The sequence below is a fragment of the Pyrus communis genome, chromosome 8 (genome assembly GCF_963583255.1).
Source record: "Pyrus communis chromosome 8, drPyrComm1.1, whole genome shotgun sequence".
NCBI classification, from domain to species: domain Eukaryota; kingdom Viridiplantae; phylum Streptophyta; class Magnoliopsida; order Rosales; family Rosaceae; genus Pyrus; species Pyrus communis.
Window position 1 is genome coordinate 2,460,981 of NC_084810.1, and position 21,274 is coordinate 2,482,254.

At 35.5% G+C, this 21,274-nt stretch overlaps 2 protein-coding genes across 3 annotated transcripts; both read left to right on the forward strand.

Annotated features, from left to right (window-relative positions):
* Nucleotides 1-1,452: 1,452 nt before the first annotated feature.
* On the forward strand, nucleotides 1,453-5,156 carry LOC137743288 (heat stress transcription factor A-7a-like). 2 transcript variants are annotated; one of them, XR_011069450.1, is made up of 4 exons: nucleotides 1,453-1,685; nucleotides 1,890-2,185; nucleotides 3,196-4,589; nucleotides 4,700-5,156. XR_011069450.1 is itself a non-coding variant. In XM_068483156.1 (3 exons), exons 1-3 carry the CDS (start codon nucleotides 1,637-1,639, stop codon nucleotides 3,970-3,972), a joined length of 1,122 nt encoding a protein of 373 aa, XP_068339257.1. In that variant the 5' UTR covers nucleotides 1,453-1,636; the 3' UTR covers nucleotides 3,973-5,156. The 2 variants fall into 2 exon arrangements, 1 of the variants encoding a protein (XP_068339257.1); XM_068483156.1 differs by having other exon boundaries at nucleotides 3,196-5,156.
* A 7,585-nt stretch (nucleotides 5,157-12,741) lies between these two features.
* LOC137741393 (protein indeterminate-domain 12-like) lies at nucleotides 12,742-16,512 on the forward strand. Its single transcript, XM_068481114.1, has 3 exons — nucleotides 12,742-13,121; nucleotides 13,393-13,792; nucleotides 15,599-16,512. The coding sequence occupies exons 1-3, from the start codon at nucleotides 12,947-12,949 to the stop codon at nucleotides 16,422-16,424; spliced, it is 1,401 nt and encodes a 466-aa protein (XP_068337215.1). The 5' UTR covers nucleotides 12,742-12,946; the 3' UTR covers nucleotides 16,425-16,512.
* Nucleotides 16,513-21,274: the final 4,762 nt, after the last annotated feature.

Here is a 21,274-nt window from a genome sequence, read left to right on the forward strand (position 1 = left end):
ATTCGCAATTTCCTAATGCGTTGATAGGAAGGCGTTTTGAGAGCAATTATGGACGATACGAAGTAGAGAAAGGAAAAGAAAGTAAGAGAAAAGAAAGGAAAGGTGGAGAGAGATGAGAAAGAGTGAGTCAGATAAAAAAGTATGGATTAATAGTAATAAAATATTAATATGATGAATTAAAATGACAAAAAAAATATTTGGATTCCAAAAATAATTTAGTCCGTGACTTAGTCCAATACTGCACCAAGAGTTTCATTATTCTTGTGCTACTTAATCCATGTCAAGTCATTCCAGCTTAATCCATGAAGTTAATCTTGTCCAATATAGTCTGGTGCAACAAATCACATTTAGTATTCAAAGGATAATTTGTAAGGGAAATTTTTTGAAATGTTATAAGTTATGTAGCTTTTTTAGTTTGTCATATAAACTAAAACTTTAAGGTATTTGTCATATCAACTTTTCAAATTCATTCATTTGTCATCTCACTCATTTTTCATCCAAAATAAGTCATGTGTCTTGCACATCACTTTATTTCAAAGTTATTTCAGAATTTTTAACTCTCAACACCCTTTCAAGATTATTACGGACATATGAAAAATTAATAATTTCAAAAACTTAATATGACAAATCGTTTAAATTTTAGTTCATAAAAAAAAAATTAAAAAATGTGTATAAATTCATTTAACATTTTTAAAAATTCCCAATATTTTAGTCCAACGGCAATTAAAGCAAAACATTCCCAACGCATTAACACAACACTAATTGTCCAACAAATAATTTAGAATTGGTTAGCAGTCCCTACCAACCAATCCAACCGCGTTTTTCAAATTCTTCAACTCCAAAGTTCCAAAGTCCAAACCCTCTTTACCAAATTATTTTATTTTGTGATATTTATCCTCCACCCAATAGTGCTTCCCCATGTGATGTCACCCAATTATGAGTGGGGTCCATGCTTCATCCAATGAGATTTTAGATATCTACACAACTAATCTCCCACCTGTGCCTCCACCATACTCCATGGAACCTCCTTCCAGAACTTTCCCAAGGACCATTCTCTCTCTCCCTCCCTCCCCTGGGGACCATTCTCTCTCTCTCTCTCTCTCTCTCTCCCTCTTTCTTAAATTCTTGCCCCATTGGAGAAAGAGTTAATGGGCAAATTAGAAAATTATTATTAGTATTTTAAAATTTTTATTTGGCATCATAAACTTTCTATTAGTAAAATGAAAAAAAAAACTTATTAAAAATATTTTTAAAATGCTAATAATAATTCCTAATTACAAATACCTCCCAAAAGTCTAGAACGTTCCCAAAGCATTTAAAAAAAAAATTGATTAAATCACTATTTAACCCGCTTGTGCTCTTATTATTTGCAGCTTCTTCTCATGTGACAAAACCTGCCAACTATATATAACGGCTAAAACGACTTTCCCAAAGAAGAAAGAAGAAGTCCAAAGCCTCAATCTTTGCAGCTCCGCCCCCTCCTCTCTCTCTCTCTCTCAATCTATCCTCTCTTTCTCTCTCTTCCTTCCATTTTCAGAACTTATTCTTGCTCAGATTCAGCTCAAATCTTCCTTTCCCTGATCAGAAATCTCGAAAAGTTTGCGCCTTTAAGCTCCTACTCGGAAGCAGGAAGCTCATGACAACCGCAGCTCTGCCTTTTATCTTGCATTTCAACAGCAACCCATGTCAGTTTTTTACTCTCTTAATCTCTTAATTAATCTTCTTGTTCTTGCTTAATTGATTATCAAAATCGGATTTTGAATCCGACCCAGAATTCGATTTCGAAAAAAAAAAATAAAAAACCTAGTGGAAATCGGTGCGAGACTCGATACCCACCAAGATTTTGTTCATATTTCTGCGATTTTCAGCCATGAATTATTTGTACCCAGTGAAAGAAGAGTACCCGGGTTCGACTTCGACTCAATCGGGTCCAGATTTCGACCCGATGGTGATGATGATCCCTCCGCCGCAGCCGATGGAGGGCCTGAACGACACGGGCCCTCCGCCGTTTCTGAACAAGACATACGATATGGTGGACGACCCGGTTTCGAATCGGGTCGTGTCGTGGAGCAGGGAAGGGGGGAGCTTTGTGGTGTGGGACCCACATACTTTTGTGATGAGCCTCCTGCCTAGGTACTTCAAGCACAATAATTTCTCAAGCTTTGTGAGGCAGCTCAACACTTACGTAAGTGTCTGTTTTCACCCCCAAGCTGAAATCTTTAAAAATTGGTTAGTGAAAACTTCAATCCTTTTTCATCAAGTTTTTACAGATCTTCGAAGTTTATATGTATGTGGAAACAATCCGATTCGGTTGAGAACGTAAAATATTCAATTGGAGCACAGATAACCAAAAGGGATGTTCGAAAGTCATTAACTTTACTCAAATCTTATGTGGATGAATACGATCATCGATCTTTAATATGTTGCGTTGTAGTCCCTTGTAATTTTCTTTCTTATATTTTTTAACACTATCAAGAAAATCGTAAGCTAATCCTAAATGTTCTTGATCATATGAGCGTTTTTGTTTTTTTGAATATTTAATTTTGGATAAAAAAAAAAGTTGTTCTCATTTCTTGATACTGTTTTACTTTTTGGTAAATAATGGCTTTCATTTCTTCAATTTCATAACTCATGGTTATACATTACTCTTTTAACTACCTGTTGCTTTTACCCCATCCACTCTTCTCTTCTTTTTAATTTATGCTCCTTTTCAGAGTTGTCCTTTTGGGTGGTGATTTTCGCAATCATTTTTACCCTTCCTACACTTTTCCATGGCTTTCTTTTCTCGAGATTTAATAAATCAAATATGAATTTAGTGACAAAAGTAAAGAGAGAAGCGCAGAATTAGACGAATCGGAGTGAAAATCACTACATTTTTTAAGTTTCTATATTTTGTCTTTCTCATTAGTGGCTCACCTTTCTTGATTTCCACTGGTGTCAAATTTCAAAAGTTGGTAATACAATATTCAGCACTATCTGAGCTCCTTGTGAAGTGCAGAATAATTTAGTCTCTATCTTGCCTCATTCCACCAATACTGAGATAAAAATATTTAGTGTGTATCAAATATTTGATGGGCATTGGTTGAAAGGGTTAATGGAGAAGATAATAGATTTCTGAATCTGATTGGGCAATTAGGGTTTGTAATGTCATTGGTTCTTGGGAATTTTGGTCCTAAATGTAATTAACTTCTGCAGGGTTTTAGAAAGGTTGATCCTGACCGATGGGAGTTTGCCAATGAAGGATTTGTAAGGGGTCAGAAGCATCTTTTGAAGAACATTAAAAGAAGAAAGGCACCTTCTCAGCCTTTTCCGGCACAGCAAACTGTCGGCACTTGTGTGGAACTTGGCCAGTTTGGGCTGGATGGAGAAGTTGATCGGTTGCGGCGTGACAAGCAGGTTCTAATGATGGAACTAGTGAAGCTTAGGCAGCAGCAGCAGAGTACTAGAGCCTACCTTCAGGCCATGGAACAAAGGTTACAAAAGACAGAAATGAAGCAGCGGCAGATGATGGCTTTCTTGGCAAGGGCAATGCAGAACCCGGCTTTTATACAGCAGCTTGTCCAACACAAGGAGAAAAGGAAGGAGCTTGATGAGGCAATGACTAAGAAAAGGAGGAGGCCAATTGATCAAGGAACTAGTGGTGTTGGTGGTGGCGAATCAAGCCTAAGAGGCAAAGGAATAAACCCAGTTAAAAATGAGCCTCTTGAATTTGGCGATTGTGAGTATGAAATGTCGGAGCTAGAAGCACTTGCGATGGAAATGCAAGGATTAGGTAAGGTGAGAAAGGAACAGGGGGAAGTGGTAGAGCCACTAGATAGCGGGGATAAAGAGCTTGATGAAGGATTTTGGGAAGAACTATTTAGTGAGAGATTTAAGGGAGACTTGACCATTCCGAGTGCTGAAGTAGGCGAAGATGAAGATGTGATTATCTTGGCTGATCGCTTAGGTTACGTAGGTTCATCCCCAAAGTAGACTAGCTAGCTGGACTTCTTCTGCATTGCTCTCTCTCTCTCTCTCTCTCTCTCTCTCTCTCTCTCCCGTCTTTGGTTTTCACTTCCTCCCATATCTTTCGCAACAATGCTAAAGTCTTCAACAGTTGTTTTCATAGTCTCTCATTTTGTCTCTGGGGTTTCTCTTCAAGTGCCATTAGGCCATAACTTTCTTCTGGATTTCTTGGTATTGACAGGATAGGGGGATGAGCAAGCAGTTATTTGTGGAAAAGAAACCATCTTTCTTTCTGGTGTTTCTAACCCTGCACATGATAATTGATTGCCTCCGTTTTCTTCTTCTAATAATTTCCTCTCTTCTTTCTTTATCTTGGCTAGGTTGCAGGCATTGCTTGGACAGAACCTTTGGTAACTTTTATCGTTATTTATGGCAAGGTTGTTGTTTATTAATCTATAAAAACCACTGTTCTATGTACCATAAATCAAATTAATTATCTGTCTCTACCTGTTGTAATCTATTTATGGCCTCTCTTAAAGGAATGTAGATTGTTGAGAAGCTGTTAAAATTGAAAAGGAGTTGCAGCAAAAGCTCCAAGAAACCCTAAAACATATTCTTGTTTTTGGGTCCAAGTGACTACATTGGTAGTTTGTCAGTATGATATATTCTGTTACTGAAATGTTGTTTTAATTAGTTAGATGTAAAGAGAGTTAGGTAGTAATGATCTTCATAATGTTACCTTTGTACCGTGTAGATCGTAGATTGGTTCATTTCCGAAATGGTTCTCTCCTCAGTCACTTCGTCAGCTGTGGACTCTCAAAAACTGGTACACTATGCTCTTTAAAACATCACCATAAAACTGTGTTCCTTACCCCGTTGATGTCTTACAGATGAAGACAGGATCCGAGTATGAAAGTAATTCTACAAAAAGCACGAATTCGATCGGTTTGTAAGAGTAATGCAACTTTGGTCTGAAAGATTTTGTAATGTAGATGGCGGTGTCATCTCAACAGCTCAAGTATATTCCTGTAACATCCTGATACTAACACATAAAACCCAGAATAACATTTTTAGAGAATCTGAATTTTGGATTACTAAAGGAGGATAGAAAATTAAGTTCCATGATTAATTTGTACATAAGGTTTCTAGAGAACAAGATGGGAAGTCCATGTTCTCGTGGACTGGTCACCCTTAATAACACTTATCGGCTTCTTACATAAGAGAAACAGAATTATTCTTTCTTAAAACACGGAAAGAAAAGGCTTTGCACTCGAATTGTAATTTGGCTACAAAGAGAAATAAAGTATTTTCCTGCTTTCAAAATTCCTAATCTCTCACCAATTCATGAGATCAACATGCTTTCCCTAGTGCATGACTTCATAGAAATGCTAAAGGTGTTTTTGAATGATCAAAGACATTTTTTACTACGTTGTACATAAAAACTCAAAAGTATTTTCGGGTCTTGGCAACAACACTTAGAGGAGAATCACTTAGCACGGTTCTTTTCTTGGACATGCTTGGATTTAATATAAATTTCAATGTTTTTCTTTAAAGCACTTTCACTGAAGTGCATAAGAAATGCTTTCTACAAAGGCAGTTTCAATTGAACTCTTATCATATCCTCTACTCACAAGTGCAAGTGTACTAGATTTGACTGAAAACGGCGTATCAAGATTAGTCTGAGTTATTCTGAAGGAAAGAGAGAGTCGAGTGTATTTTAAAGAAAGTGGGACAACTATGGTTGCTAATTCAGTTTTCATGTTTGGCGAAAAATATAGTAAGTGTGGATGACACGTGAGAAGTGAGCAAACACAATCTCAAATGAAAATTTACAAAATTAAGCAGTTATACCATCTTCAACTCATAAATGCTAAACCTAACCCCCTTTCCCCTCCCCAACCCCCCCCCCCCCCCCCCACCCCCACGGTAAGATATAATCTTTTTCACCTTCTACCCACCCCTTCTGAATTTTGGCTCTTAATTTGTTCAGTCTAATAACTAAAAGGAGTATGCAAAAATCATTTCTCATTCTACACACACTTATTCTAAAGCTTTCCGTAAGAAACAATTTCAATGGACTTATTGTCGCTTGCCCTTGGTTTCCCTTTTTTTTTTTTTTTTTTTTTTTAGCCTTTCCTTTCATTGATTAGGGCCATCCATTAATTTCACAAACGTGATATCCATCGCTTAAGCCCATGACTTGTCGTTTGGGCCTGCAATTCTGCCCACTCACCCCTATTGCTCATTGCTTCCAACCGTCGTTTGTCTTCGACGACTCCCGCCGTTAACCTCTCTTGTTCTCCTCCCCGGCGTGGGACTGATATAAACTTCTTCCTGTAAGTTCCGTGCAGGAAGGCATTTAGAATTCTTTGGTAAGCTAAGAAGTTCCCCTGATGCATGCATGTGAATATGTGATGACATTTCACCGAAGTTTGAGCCCATAGTTTTAGGCCTAGAAATTCTTGATTTTCATGGGGTTGGAGGAAATCAATTTTCAGATTTCGTTCTGTCTGTAGACTTTAGGCAACTCACATATTTTGTTAGAGGCGGACAGCATGTAGGGCACGGCATTAGATGTTTTATGAGCATGTCACAAGTCAAAAATATGAGATACTTGCAAGTCTGGAGAAGATTAGTGAAGTGCAAGCATGTAAATCTGTGGATAATTTCTTCTCAACAGAAAAAATAGTTACTGGATTAATCCAATATATATACATTTTAAATATATATAATATGTTTGATATTATAAGCCATTTCATGTTCACTCGAAATCATGAATGACTACCTTAGGGTTTACTTGTTTTGTCTTCTACGCCGACACATAAAGTTATTAATTCAGTGTTATAATATTGATGAACAACGTGGTATAAACTCATGGTATAGTGTAATTAAATAGATATAATAAGAACAAAAATAAAATAAATGCATGTGTTATAATTAACATGAATAAATTGATAACACGGTCTAACAATTCGCACTGAAAAATTAGGGTTTACTTCATAAATAAGTTCGCCGCGTAGGCATAGAATAAGATAGATATATATATATATATATATATATATATATATATATATATATATAACATTCATATGTATTTTATATTCTATGCCTTTTCATGTTCCTAAAATTCAAAGCCAAAAACTTGCATGTGAGAATCTGGTGATAGAAAGAACCCGTGAATAAGGCATGGCCCGCACGGTGTTATATTTCTTCCCAATTCATCAAGATTTGCCTTATCTCTGCATGCAATGCAGAATAGATCAAAGTTGTATAAATAAAATAGCTTCAAATTAAAGTAATGTTATTTATATCATGTTTTTGTACCTTATTTTCATACCATTTTATGTGGTATTTGATGTGAACAGTCACATCATTTGAATTAATCAAATTTTTAAATTTAGTTCATTATTTAATAAACAAATAATTAAGAAAAACTAGTTAATTAAATGATGATTGTGGTATATGATGAGTCTTTCTCCTTCATTTCCTTGGGTTTTTCAAATTTTTCCAATGATGTGGGTATCCACATCAGTTGCAACCTAAGGTAGTATAAAAATATAGTATGAATATCATTACTCTTCAAATTAATTAGAATAAGTAAGATGTATATAAGTAGAGCAACTAACATGAAAAAGTTTACTATCACATAACGTTGCAATCTAATAATATAATACTATGTAATAAAAAAAATTACATACAGTATGGTTTTATTAGAACATATCATCACCTTGGTGGTAAACCTATTTCATTTACGTCATTCTCCACAAAATATTGAGATGGCTATCTATCCGAATTTCATATGTACTGCAGTGACTTGAAAGGGTAGTTTTTTGAAGTCTCCACGCTACTAGGGGTTTCTGATTTTTCAAACTTGGCCAAATTGTTAAATAAATTATTAGTGGTCCTACTTTGTTCACTCATCGCTTGTTATCAGTTCCATATCGATAGTAGTTTTATGATAGTGCTTAGCAAAATCCCAATTTTTAATTGAAGGCTCGTCCATATACTTTCAGATGGTAATTACCTTGACAATGACTACCACATAGTATTACAATATTAGTGATATTCTTTTTCACTTGTATTACAGTTTAATAATATATTAGTAGAGACTAAGAGCCAGTTTGAGATTGCTATGCTTTTTTAAAAAAATTGCTTCTGCTGTCTTTAAAGATAATCAGCTGCAAAATAAAGCAGTTGAGCGTTTGATAAACTGTATTTTTAAAGTGTTGTGAGTATGAAAAATAGTGTAAAAGTGTTTGGTAAATTTTGTAAAAGTTATATAATTGTATATAATGGTAAAAATGGATGTGGTAGTGTGGGCAATGACGACTACAACGGTGGCAAGAGCAATGGTTGTGATGGTGGTGGTGATGGTGCCAATAAATGGGTGTGGTGGTTAGGCTGCTTAAATAACAATGGTGGTAAGGGCAACGGCGACTGCGGCAGTTGTGGTGGCAGTGGTGGCAGTTGTGTTCATGGTGGTGGTGGTGGTGGTGATGATGATGGCGGTAAGATGGTAGTGACAATTGTGGTGGTACTGTCATGGGTATGGTTGTGATGGTGGTTGTAATGGTGGTGGTGGTGGTGCTATTGTGGTGTGGTGATGGTGGCAACAATGGTGGTGTAAGAGTTTATGGCTTGTAGTGGTAGGTGATGGTGGTCACTTTGTTCTCCAAAGATAAAATGTATCTAGAAGAATAAATAATGTCATTTTTAAAAATTAATGAGCGTATTACAAGAATTAAAAATATTAATTAAAGGCTAAACTCCATTTTTTAATAAAGCTGCTTTTAAAAGCTGGAAGTCATTGCTTTTAAAATAAGTAGGATATTTTATTTTTACCAAACATTTTTTTACTGCTTAAATTTAAAGTAAGCAGCTTGTGGTGAAAAAAAAAAATTAACACCAAATTGGGCCTAAGACTAAGATTAAGATGTAAAATTATATGGTTCTAAAAGACGCTAGGCACTAGTCGGGCAGCGGGCTAGAGCCTAGGGTCTAGGCAGGGTCTAGGCGAATTTAATTAAATCTATTATATTTTGTGTAAATAAGTGTCTATTTATACTTAAAGTATATATAATTTCATCATAAACTACACAATAGAATTATATATATATATATATATATATATATATATTATGAGCTATTGGAACAAAATGAAAACATGGGAAACAAGCATATAATGTTTGTTCATTTAAGTCAACAAGTCTCTTACAATTTATTGGAAAAAATAAAATGCAAAATGAAAGTTATCTATTTTTTGTCTAAGTGAGTTGCAACCTAGGTGGGTCTTGGCGGGCAGGTGCCTAGGCAGTCTAAGCGGACGCCTTAGTCGGCTTAGGTGTCCTTTCTTAATATTCAAACGCCTAGACATTAATCGGGGCGGTGACCAGCCTCCTAGTACCTAGACGGCGATAGGCGAGGATTTTTAGAATAGTATAATATTCTGACATGGCATGGTCATGCGTGATATATTTGATTTAATTAATATTGTTTTGAAGCCACTTAGTAGTACGGTCTAGTGGTATTCATCTTCACTTGTAAGTGAAAGGTCTTAGCTAGGTTCAATTCTCGCCAAAATGCAAACAGGCTTAGCCCACTCCCCCACTCCTTTAATGTAGATAATATCGTTTGCTAAAAAAAAAATGAACATTGTTTTGAAAGCAACCCTTTTGGTCAAATTATGAGAATTGGTTTCGTATTTTATTATCGTGATGAGTGATAATTAATTTCAAGCTTCATTAAGAAATGAATCCTCCATCGGCCTATGATAGAGTTATCAAGATATGTAAATTACTTATTCCGCAATTATTATTACTCATGAATTGGATCTTATAGCTTTACCCAATTTTAAGTGTACAAAAGAATAAGGCTAAGTCGTAATTGATAAATTTGCCACCAACTTCCAGGACCCTAGCTGGATCCAAATATATGATCACAACGAAGAAAAACTTGACCTTGTTGTCGATCTATCCTATTTGTCAAATGGCCAACTTTTTTTTTGGGGGGGGGGGGGGGGGGGGGGGGGCTAAAACCAAGTTCATAAACAGTAAGAAAACATAATCAACCCAAACACTAAACAACAACAAGGAGAACCCAACAACCACAAGGATCTCTTTGTTTGCCAATTTTCAGTTAACACCAAAAGGATTCAGTTCCTAATTTTACACAAATTTAGGTTAAGTTGGTGAAGAGGGGAACTGGTTGGGCAAAAAAATTTGGGCAATGGTTTTACAGATAATATTGCCTTCTTAGGTTATGATGATGTTACAGTTAAGGTGCTATACTTGCTCTTTTTATTCTAACTTAGTTTATATGATTTATTAATTTTTTTATCTTCATTTTTTTTAATTGTATTTCGGCCAAATGTACATTGCACTGTTTTTCCCTAAAGGTGTTAATCAGTGAAGCATAAATCTCATCTTATCCCAAAAGAAAAGAACGTGAATCTCACTAAAAAGCCCTGCATATTCAAAAGATTTAAAGATCAAAAGAAAACCACATAGGATTCCAAATTTCCAAAGGATTTATATGAGAAACAAACAATTTAGAACAACATGCAGCTCGCAAATGGGGTCATATATGCCCTACACGTTTGAGGCTTAAGGGATTGGTTTTGCATGGTTGCTGCCCATGCTAGTTAAGCCACGCATGGCTTCAAAAGCAAGAGAATCCCTTGCCAAGGACCCTTTTGGTAATCCCAAGGGGACAAAATGGAGAATTTGCATGTGGCTTTAGATTTGGGTTTGGAATAAAGTAAGTTATAAGAGAAAAAGAGCAGACGGTAGAGGGCCTTCTAAATTGCCCCCCTTGGTGGGGTTTGTTTGCTTGGCCACAACAGACACAGAGGAGGGGAAAGAAAAATCCTCAACTATACAATGACCACCAGCAATTGAGTTGAATAAAATTCTAAAACCCCCCAAATAGTTCAATGACAACTTTGCACAAATAATTGCAGATAGAGAAGGTGGTGTGTTTAAATCAACAAAAGTCATTATAAATTCTCAATAATATGGTTTCGGGGTAAGAAATAATATTATTGGCTCTCTCTCTAGTATCTCAATCTAACTGTACCAATTTGAATCAACCGGATATAACAATCACTTCCATACTCATATTCTTACATATCAGTGAATCAATCATGTTAGTAGTAGTGGGGTATTATAAAAAAATAAAGTTAAGAAAGGTCCGTCCATGCATCTCTATTTATCTCTTTGCCTTTTTACCACCTTGACAAAGCTTTTTAAGCTGCTTCGTGTTCTCCTTTAAGTCTTCCTGTAAACAAATATCCCTCCTTTTAATATTCAAATCAAGGTCCTTTTAGGGTTTGGGTGTTTTATTACAGCAACAAAGGAAAAGACAGAAAGTGCCAACGTCATCCTTCCAAAAGAAAAACTAACACAAAAACAATTATTTCATAAAAAAGGAATAGTGAGAGAGAGAAATAAAAAATTACCCAAAATATTTTAGTGGATTTGTGCTTCTTCCTCTTTGCTTTGGCTGACTTCCTTTAGCTCTTTCCCTAAATAGCTATAGCCTTTTCCCTCTACTTTGTGTGTGTGTGTGTTTTTTTTTTTTTTTTTTTTTTTTTAAATTAGACACTTAAAATTAACACATTTGCTTATCAGACATCCATATACAATTGAATTTTACCATCTATATATATAAAGAGAAAAGACAAAAAGGGTAAAACTTTTATAATACTCAAATTATCCTTCTTTCATTAAATTTTGAAAAACTAAATAAACTTAAATGAAAAAACATTAAAAGAAATTGGTGATACATAAGAATGATTGTACCCATATATATATTAAATTGACTTGTTTATACCGAAAAGTATGTATCTAAATGTTTGTACCGAAATATATTATAATGAATTAGTGTATAGAAATGTCTTAATTATAATGAATTTGGGTACCTAAACGTTTGTACGAAATATGTTTATAATTAATAAGTTAGTGTACCTAAATATATGTACCGAAATAAATTATAGTGAATTAGTATAGACTTAGAAAAAGAAAAATCATGAAATTACCAAAAAAAAAAATGACATAAAATATAAATGATGGCATTTAAATAGAATCAAGAGATTAAACTCAATTTCGAATCTTGTACCAGCTTTAATCTAAACTTTATCTTATATAGGGGTTGTAATCTAATTTTCTATTTAAAATAACACCACGCTTTCTTTTTTATCTTTTAGCTTTTTTTAATTTTAGTTTCTTCCAAGAAAATTCAGAAATTTCCAAGTTTTTCTAGCCCCACCATTGTTTTCCTTAGTCTTCCACAGTTCCACCATAATCATCACACAGCTGCAGAAGTAGTACTGTACACTATAAGCCTACAATAACCAGCTGCTTCTGAGTAGTACTGAAATATCCTCTTCATAATTTCCACCTGTCGCTCTCTAACTTGAAATTTATAGAATCATATAAAGAAAAAAAAAAGGAGAGGGTTATTGGATAGTGAAGAGAGAGAGAGAGAGAGAGAGAGAGAGAGAGAGAGAGAGAGAGAGAACATCTTATTGCCTGTATTCTTTCCATGTTGGATTTGCATGGACAACAGCTCTTGATGATGATCTGAGAGAGAGAGAGAGAGAGAGAGAGAGAGAGAGGTTTGTATTGGTGGTATTGCAGAGTTGCTCAGAGAAGCAATCCATGCCATGGCCTAGCTAAGATAGTGACTTGGAGTAGAGATCGAATAACCCATCATCATCAGAATCATCATCATCGTCACTACTTCACGAGATTGAAAATCTTTATATTTTGCTTTTTGACCCCTCAAAAATGAATTTTTTTTTTTCATTTCCCTGCTAATTGTGTGTTCAAAGGTGCAAATAAAAGTGAAGGCTAAAGTGGGATAGAGAAGAAGTTCTCAGATTCTCTAATATCTAAAGATCTATCTCTCTCTCAGTCTCATCTCTCAGCTTATCCAGCTAGCCTTAATTTGTTTTTTCTCTCTTTGGAGTTTTCCTTAGTCCAAAGAAGCTTGGACACTAACCATGTTTCCAATCTCCATGTCCAATTCCACTTCTTTGTCTGAGGAAGCTAATAGTGTTTCTTCAGACTTTGCTGCTGCCTTAAACCCTCTTCTCCTTTCCACCAATATTTCTTCTCATCAGTCTGATCAGCCACCCAACAAAATTAAAAAGAAAAGAAGCCTCCCCGGAAACCCCGGTATGTACTAATCTCTGGTTGATTGATTCCAGATGTTCTAGGATTTGACTTTTGTCGATATAATTACCGGTGTTTTCAGTTGTGTCGCATTAACTTAGAGACTCTCTAGCTTTTTTTTTTTTTTTTTTAAGACAGGCAATATTATACAAAAAATTTCATTTAAATGACTACGGGGAGAGATTCAAACTTGGTTGTGCAGAGGGGAAAGCGCAGCTCTAGCCAACTTGTCTATTTTTAGATTAAAGTAATATCTTTGTTTCATGCGTTCCAGATCCAGATGCTGAAGTGATTGCATTATCCCCAAAAACCCTACTTGCCACAAACAGATTTGTGTGTGAAATTTGCAACAAGGGTTTTCAAAGAGATCAAAACCTGCAGCTTCACAGGAGAGGCCACAACCTTCCATGGAAGCTGAAGCAAAGGAACAGCAAGGATCAGATCAGAAAGAGAGCCTATGTTTGTCCTGAGCCTTCATGTGTTCATCACCATCCTTCAAGAGCACTTGGTGACCTCACAGGGATCAAAAAACACTTTTGCAGGAAGCATGGGGAGAAGAAGTGGAAGTGTGACAAGTGCTCCAAGATCTATGCTGTTCAATCTGATTGGAAGGCTCACTCCAAAACCTGTGGTACAAGAGAATATAGATGTGACTGTGGAACCCTTTTCTCCAGGTGATTAATTAATTTCCCTTTCTTTTCTTTAAACCTAAAAAAAAAATTGGAAATAGTGTTTTTTCTTGAATTTTCATGAGTTCGGACCCAATGTGATCCATACAAAAAATTGGTCTTTTGCTTAAATTGGGAAGTCTCATGTTATAATTTATATCTATCTGAGAACATATCATTGTTTTTTGTTTTTCCATGGGTTTTTGTTTTTGTTTCTGAGGTTGTTTTTACACAGGAATAGTAATAAATTATGCCTGGAATATATATCTGAAGGTTTGAATGCAGTGTTGCAGGTTGCACCAAAATGTACACCATTAATACAAGTGACTGTTGCCTGAAACCTGCCTTCTGTACGTAGATAGTGCTCGTGCTTGAAAATTTAAATGTCAAACTTTTTTTATAAAAAGAACAAAAATTATGTAACTTTTTCGGTTTATATGCCGTGTCCTCAAGTTCATAGACGAAAATAATCCTATTTGGTTTTTCAGATGGAGTCTTCTCTCCACTCCTCTTTCAGTTTCCTCTTCTTCATTCTCTCTCTACAGTGAAGATAAAACAAGAGGATTGATATATGTTAATCTTGAGCGTTCAAATAGTAAGAGAGGGAGGGGAGGGAAGGGAGAGAGGGGAGGAAGGGGAGGGGAAAATGGAAGGTGAGAGAATCCATATCCCTTCCTTTTTTTTTTCCCTGTTCTGTTATTTTTGCGATGGAGTGTCTGCATAGTGCATATCTGGTTGGAGAAGGATTATCTCCCCTCTCCTCTTATTTAAACGGTCGCGATTAAACCACGTCAACATTTTATATTAATTTTTTATAAAAAGAAAAACACAAAATAAGGAGTGTGAAAATATGGGATGGAAAGGGATAAAAAAAAATAGGGAAGAGAATCCTAATTCTATTTGGTCTACAAAACAATGATGGAGAACCTAAGAAAAAGTCAGAGAAATATAAGTACTTTTTGGATATATTTCATGGTTGGGGAAAACCCGTGAACTTGTATTTTATTTTTATTTTATTTTTTCATTATTTTGGCCTTTAGGCATCAAGTATGTGGTATCAATTACTTGCAGAAGGCAGAGAGTCATCATGAAAACTGATAAATCTGCAAAGAATATCTGCTGCTATCCTTCTTTCTCAGTTGCCTTCTTTGGCTTGTGATTTTGTGTATCCTCTTGTTTCATGCACGAGTCCCTTTTTTCAAGTAAATTTTTTTGGATCTTCGTAATTTTCTCCACATTTCCATTATCAATGCTTATTTTTGCATGCATTACTAAACACATCAATCAAATTATAGCATGCATCTTATAAGTATAATTTTTCTTTGGGTTTTTGACGGTTTAATCCCTGTGATCTTATCCCACATGCATGTGCGGAAAACCTTTTTTTATATGTCTTCCATCTATGCAGGAGCGATATTAACAAATGAAATGACACAAATTTGCACCATCACAAATTTGCACCATCTATATGAACAATGTGTTTCTATCATATGCATTTGTTGTGTAGCTGTGTTCTTTGTCTGCTAATTAAATTCCTCCTTATATTTTCTGGACTCTCATTTCATTTATCTTGATCCAAATCAAATTCCAATTTAAGATTAAGGTACATGCTATATACGATGATGATTGATTATAACTTATAACTTGTTAGCTTTGTGATACAACTAAAAATTAACAAGTTGAATTATACAACTAAAGGTAACAAGTCTTCAATTCGACGTTGCATTGGGTTGAATTCGACGTTGCATTGGGTATTTTAGTTCTCATATTGATCAAACTTGCTCCTCTGGCCTGTGATCCAACATTTTTCAGGAAGGATAGCTTCATAACTCACAGGGCGTTTTGTGATGCTTTGGCTGAAGAAAGTGCAAGACTCTCAGCAAACCAATTTGCCACCGCCACAACCACCACCGCTGCAATTACACCTCAAATCTCCCTCTTCCCTTTTCCAACCCACCAACAACAGCACTTCACAAACCCAAACACACCATTGCTTCCCTTCACCACCATCTCCCTCACCCCATGGGACCTACCACAATCTCATCAGAACCCTAACACTAATCCCACCCAAAACTCCCCACTTCATCATCTCATCAAGCCTGAGTCTCATCGCCATTTCCCACCACGACCACCGCAACCACAACAACCCCACAATGGCCTGATCACCTCACCCTTCCAAGGCCTCCACGTCAGCACACAACCCAACTCCAACCCCTCCACGTCATCAGCCCACCTTTCAGCTACTGCACTCCTCCAAAAGGCTGCAGCCGTTGGTGCAGCAGCAGCCCAACAGGGTCAGTCAGCGGGCTTGACCGTGGGAGAGTTTGGAACGGCGAGCCACATGATCTCCACCGAGTATCTAGGCGGGTTCACGTCCGGAGATGTCTCCACGTGGCGCAAGACTGACAGTCTGACAAGAGACTTTCTAGGGCTGAATGGCGATGGCACTGGGAATAATAATAATAATAATAACAACGTTCGCGCTGTTCACGTTAAGGACATGCTACCGTACGCCGGTGGAGTAGGGTTCCATCAGCCGCCGTCTGAGCGTCTTGGTGGCCTTGATTCGCAGCTAAAGCCCCAGGGTTTCGGGTTCGCTGAGACTACTACTGCTTCGGAAACGTGGGGAGACTATTGAGTTGAGTATTCGAGTCAGAAATTTGCGCGCAAGGGTAAAAAGGTAATTTAGCGTTTCTTGAATGGCGGAAATTCCTTTGCCTCGTATGCCCCGAAAAATGATGAAATTAAAATGAAGTCCTTCTCGAGAATATCTTCGTTTTGTAATTGCAGTACTACTTTCCCAGTTTCCCTAAGATTATTTCAAACAGTTCTATATCTTCTTTTCGACTTATTTCTGCATTTTATTTTTCTTCAAATTTGTTAGTTCTAGAATCTATATGACTTATTCAGTCTTTTTCTTATTTTCGTTGAGACCTTCGTTGGTAAAAAAATAGAACAGAAACCCTAACTCTAAATATGAAATGTACGTTACATGAGGGCGTTGCATGGCCGGTGGCCCTATGTTTAGATTTATAATCCTGAAGGTCTGATTGGTAATCTCATTTTATCATCAAAATTTAAGTGAACTTATAAAATTGTATTATTTATGCCGACATTGATCTTGGGCATACTTGGTAATTGGGTACAATTAACGAAATATATGGCTTATCACAACTTATTACAAGCAAATGACCAAAATATTTAAAATTATTGAAAACGTTTTTAGATTAAATATTTTTTTTAAGTTTTAAAAACAATTAAGTGTATCTTGTATGAAAAATCAGTTATGTTATTCTTGTAAAAAACAGTTCAAGTGTTTTTTATAATTAAAAGCATTTCTCAAATTACAACAAGTGAAGCAATCATATCGATAGAGGGTCCCATACGTTCTGGGGATTGACGTATGTACCCTTGGACACTTCAACTCGACCCAACAGCAACGTTGACACTCGAATATACAGTGGTGGCACCATATATACATGCATGCATTATATTTAGTTATTCAGTCACAAATTTGAGAAGTTTTTCTCTGATTAACCGGAGACAGGGATTTGGATTCTAATTTTTTTTTAATATTAATTAATAAGAGAGATCTTTTTTTTTAATTAAAACAATAATGTTACTTTACTCCAACATTGCTATCATAGATAATTATATTGTTGTGAATATAAAAGAAAAAAATAAAGATACACTAAGTTCGAAAGAAGATGAAGCAATAAGAGAAATATCACTGAAGTAAGAAGGAGAAGCAATAAGAGAAATATCATGAAGGAAGGAGTATACATTGTTCTGGGAAAGCTTGTCCGAGTTCACTCATGGCTTTTCTTGTGACTTGCTGCCCCCACTGCATGGCCTTGTACGTTAATTACTTGTGAACTGGCTAGAATAGTAGCTTCAATTGGCCTAGTAGTCAAGCAATGAATTATTAAATTTCAAGTTGGTAAAGTACGTAGATCCGTGAATCACTAGATATATCAAGATCTAATAATTATCATCCGACAAATGCAAGAGATTTTTGTTGTGCCTGAAACACACACACGAGAATATAGGTCATACATCATTATACAAGTAAATAGATAATTAAAATAAATAAATAAAAAATTTTCTCTGCTTGTATAATAATTTATCCCGTGACACATTGAAATATCTCTCAAAAAATGCATAAACAAATGAAAGTGCTCAAAATAATTAAACAAATAAATTATATTCCATGAAGATAATTTTAAGATGTCAAATCATTTATCCATTCCATCTGTGTGATGATTCTTATCATGATTGCTAAGGAGATTATTTTAAAAGTATAACTCTCCTTATATGGATTATCCGCCACCTTATATTTTTGATACAATTTTCGTACCAACATTATAAAATATTATGCCAAAAATATGATGGAGAGTCTCACTTTGAGTCTCCTTAGCATTTCTCTTATGAAGTATGGAGATTTTGGACCAGTGCTAATTTGAGAATTTAAGTATATCTTCATATATAGAGAGATGATTTTCACTCTTTTTTTTTTTTAACTTTTCACATACCTTGCTTTCATTTGGTCATCGTTTTGAATAAATCAAAAGAAAACAACAAACATGATTAAACATGGGAATGCTTGTTTATCATTTTCCATATATATAATTGAGATTTTCTTTCCTCTTTGAAAAAGCATAATGGACAATTTTAAGAGCTTTTTTAGGACACTTGTTTTGGGGTTTTGCGTTAGTGAAAAATTGGGCATTTCAAAGAAACATGGCGTTTTCTAAAGAGAGATAAGTGAGCCCTAGACTATAAAACGTGGCGTAAGCGTGAGTAGAGAAAGGTAAGCTCGGTGTGACAGGGTGTGTGAATCTGTGCTGGGTGTGGTGGTGGTCCGGGGACATGCATACTGGCTAGTGGTACTATAAACCCAGCTAAAGAGAGAAGAAAAGAGAATTAGGAGCAGATGAACAAAAGAAAATGAAAGTCTGTAAAATGTCAACGTTTATGAAAAAGATGTCTCTCTCTCTTTCTCTCTCTCTCTCTCGATACAACTTTGAAAAATAATTCTGAGTCTTCATTTTTTGGTTGACGGACTTGCTCTTTATTAATTTCTGTGCAACATCGCCACAGCCTTTGGTTTGGCAGCACAACCTTGCAACAAACCCTACCATATATAATTGCAGTCATGTTTTTTGTTCATGGACCCGGCAGTTTAATTACATCACATCTTGACCATTGATCCTACCATATATAATTGCAGTCGTGTTTTTCGTGCATGAATTATAGGGTTTAGGGTTTTGAATTTTAAGGTTTGAATCAATCCCAAAAAGGTGTCACTAGCTAATTGGTTTGATTTTCTTTAATTGATGACCATCTTGAATAAAGACCAAATTATCACATCGGGTTAGGACATTGTTCGATCAAGTTCAAATGCCCTACGATGCTCCGATAATTAGAGTTTCATTATGTCTGTATACGGTTGGATAATTGAGATATATTATAAAGTAACTCTCACAAAAATATGTGTCAAAAGCTAAACGATGTCATTACTAATTGCACTAAAATCTTTCATATAAAACCCCACACCTATTGAATTTGAGTGTAAATTAAAAACAATATCAGTATGATTAGTAGTAGGTCACTCAACCATCTCTAAAACTTTATCATGTGATTAATAGTGAATCACTTATCGTCTCTAAAATAACATTCTTTCAAACATTTTTGACCAAATCAAAGGAATGAATCCTTGTTACAACTCAGTATATCCATCAAGAGAGAGAAACCTAGGGATTAATGAAAGGAAGGTATATCCATCGAGAGAGAGGGAGACCTAGGTATTAATGAAAGGAAGGTTTGGGTGGTTATGGTATATATCCAAGCTTTTAGAAAGTTTTGTATATAAGTTGCAGGGTTAATGTACAATATATGCCATTTGCCTTGTAAAAGGGACTGCATCTTTTATCTCTCCCTCTGCTCCCACAACCAGACAAACTAAAAGCTTCTTTCTTCTCTTCTATTCCCTCCCTTTCTCGGCACCCTTGCATGTCATATTCCACCATGGAATCTCACCTCAACGAAAACCCCTCCTTTTCCCTCTCTTAATTTGTCCTTCCAACCCCAATAATTACCAAAACCCATTTTCCATGCTTTTCTATTCTTTTCCCCCTTGTTCTGCAAATTTATACACAAATGAAATTAAGAATGGCATAATTTCCATGACTTCTCTTATCTTTAACTTCCATTTTTTGTGTGTGCAAGAGTCTAGAGAATAAGAACTATTCTTCTTTGAAACGGGATATGTTCATTATCTTCATTCTTCATAAATCACGTGATTCGTACAAAAGGTTAGAAAAGAAGAGAATGAGATACATGATGTGTGAAAAAATGAAGAGAATTAGTGCATTCCCGTTTCAAGGAAGTATTACTCGTCCAAAAGAGGAATGATAGCTAGAAATCACACATCAGTACTTTTCATTTTAAAAAATAATGACTGTTTTTCAAATTCTAATTGCTAAACTGATAAATTTTCAGTACGTCATGGATGAGAATCAAGCCAAGCCAATCATATTAGATTTGAACTCGTTATTTATAGTTGTCCACAAGATCACCGACTTAAAGCGATTAGAATTATGACTAGTGGCAATGTGGCATCAAGCGCTGGTACTTAAATGCTTTCCCCTGCCAAATGAATCTTTTCTGAATAAGAAAATGTTAGGTAAGTTGAGGGATTTTATCAAGAAAATTTGGTGTTTTTAAGACTATTTAATAGTTTCAAAATTACTGAATAATCTGAAAATAACGATAAAAAGTAAATTTAAAAAATCAAACTGTAAAAATTGTTTTAAAAATCAAACTACTTGGTAAATTGGATTGCCAAAGACAAACGTTCCCTTGAATATTGGTTATCTGGCCTCTAAATATTTGCTTCTCTGCACTTTAGAGATTAGATGACCTGTTTGTTCATGTTTTCAGCACGCTTGTGGTCCTTAACTAGTAGGTGTTTCTTTCAGTTGCAAGTAAGACTACTTTGATTGACCCTCCACCATCAATTCAAATGACAAACAAAACACAATGTTCTCAAATCAAACGAAGAAGAAAGACGATATTTCTTTTCATTAACAATTTTACGAGAAATTATTGTGTAGTACTAAATAATGTCGTTATATTCACACAGCATGTCATGAGTTAAATTTCTGGCATTTGTAAATTACACAATGATGACCATGAGAGGCTGAAATACATCTGTGAGTCTTTCTGGCCCCCAAAAGGATTAACTTCCATGACAAAATCATCAACTGGTCACCTCTTCGTTAAAAAAAAAAATTATATTCTCTATACATAAATCAATCCACATGTTACAAGACAAGTGGATATTTACAAAGATTACAGCCTTAATAGTTAATACAAAATTCATCATCCACCAATATTATATCGTTGCGATTTTCAGTACCACGCAATAATTTTTCCAATTTGAGCTATTTTGTCTTGCTTTGACCAAAATTAATAAAAAGCCATTTG

Coding starts and splice junctions, on each gene's coding strand:
- LOC137743288 (XM_068483156.1), top strand. CDS start 1,637: ATGACAACCGCAGCTCTGCCTTTTATCTTGCATTTCAACAGCAACCCA. Junction 1,686..1,889: donor GCATTTCAACAGCAACCCAT/GTCAGTTTTTTA, acceptor ATTTGTACCCAG/TGAAAGAAGAGTACCCGGGT. Junction 2,186..3,195: donor TGAGGCAGCTCAACACTTAC/GTAAGTGTCTGT, acceptor TAACTTCTGCAG/GGTTTTAGAAAGGTTGATCC.
- LOC137741393 (XM_068481114.1), top strand. CDS start 12,947: ATGTTTCCAATCTCCATGTCCAATTCCACTTCTTTGTCTGAGGAAGCT. Junction 13,122..13,392: donor AAGCCTCCCCGGAAACCCCG/GTATGTACTAAT, acceptor CATGCGTTCCAG/ATCCAGATGCTGAAGTGATT. Junction 13,793..15,598: donor TGTGGAACCCTTTTCTCCAG/GTGATTAATTAA, acceptor AACATTTTTCAG/GAAGGATAGCTTCATAACTC.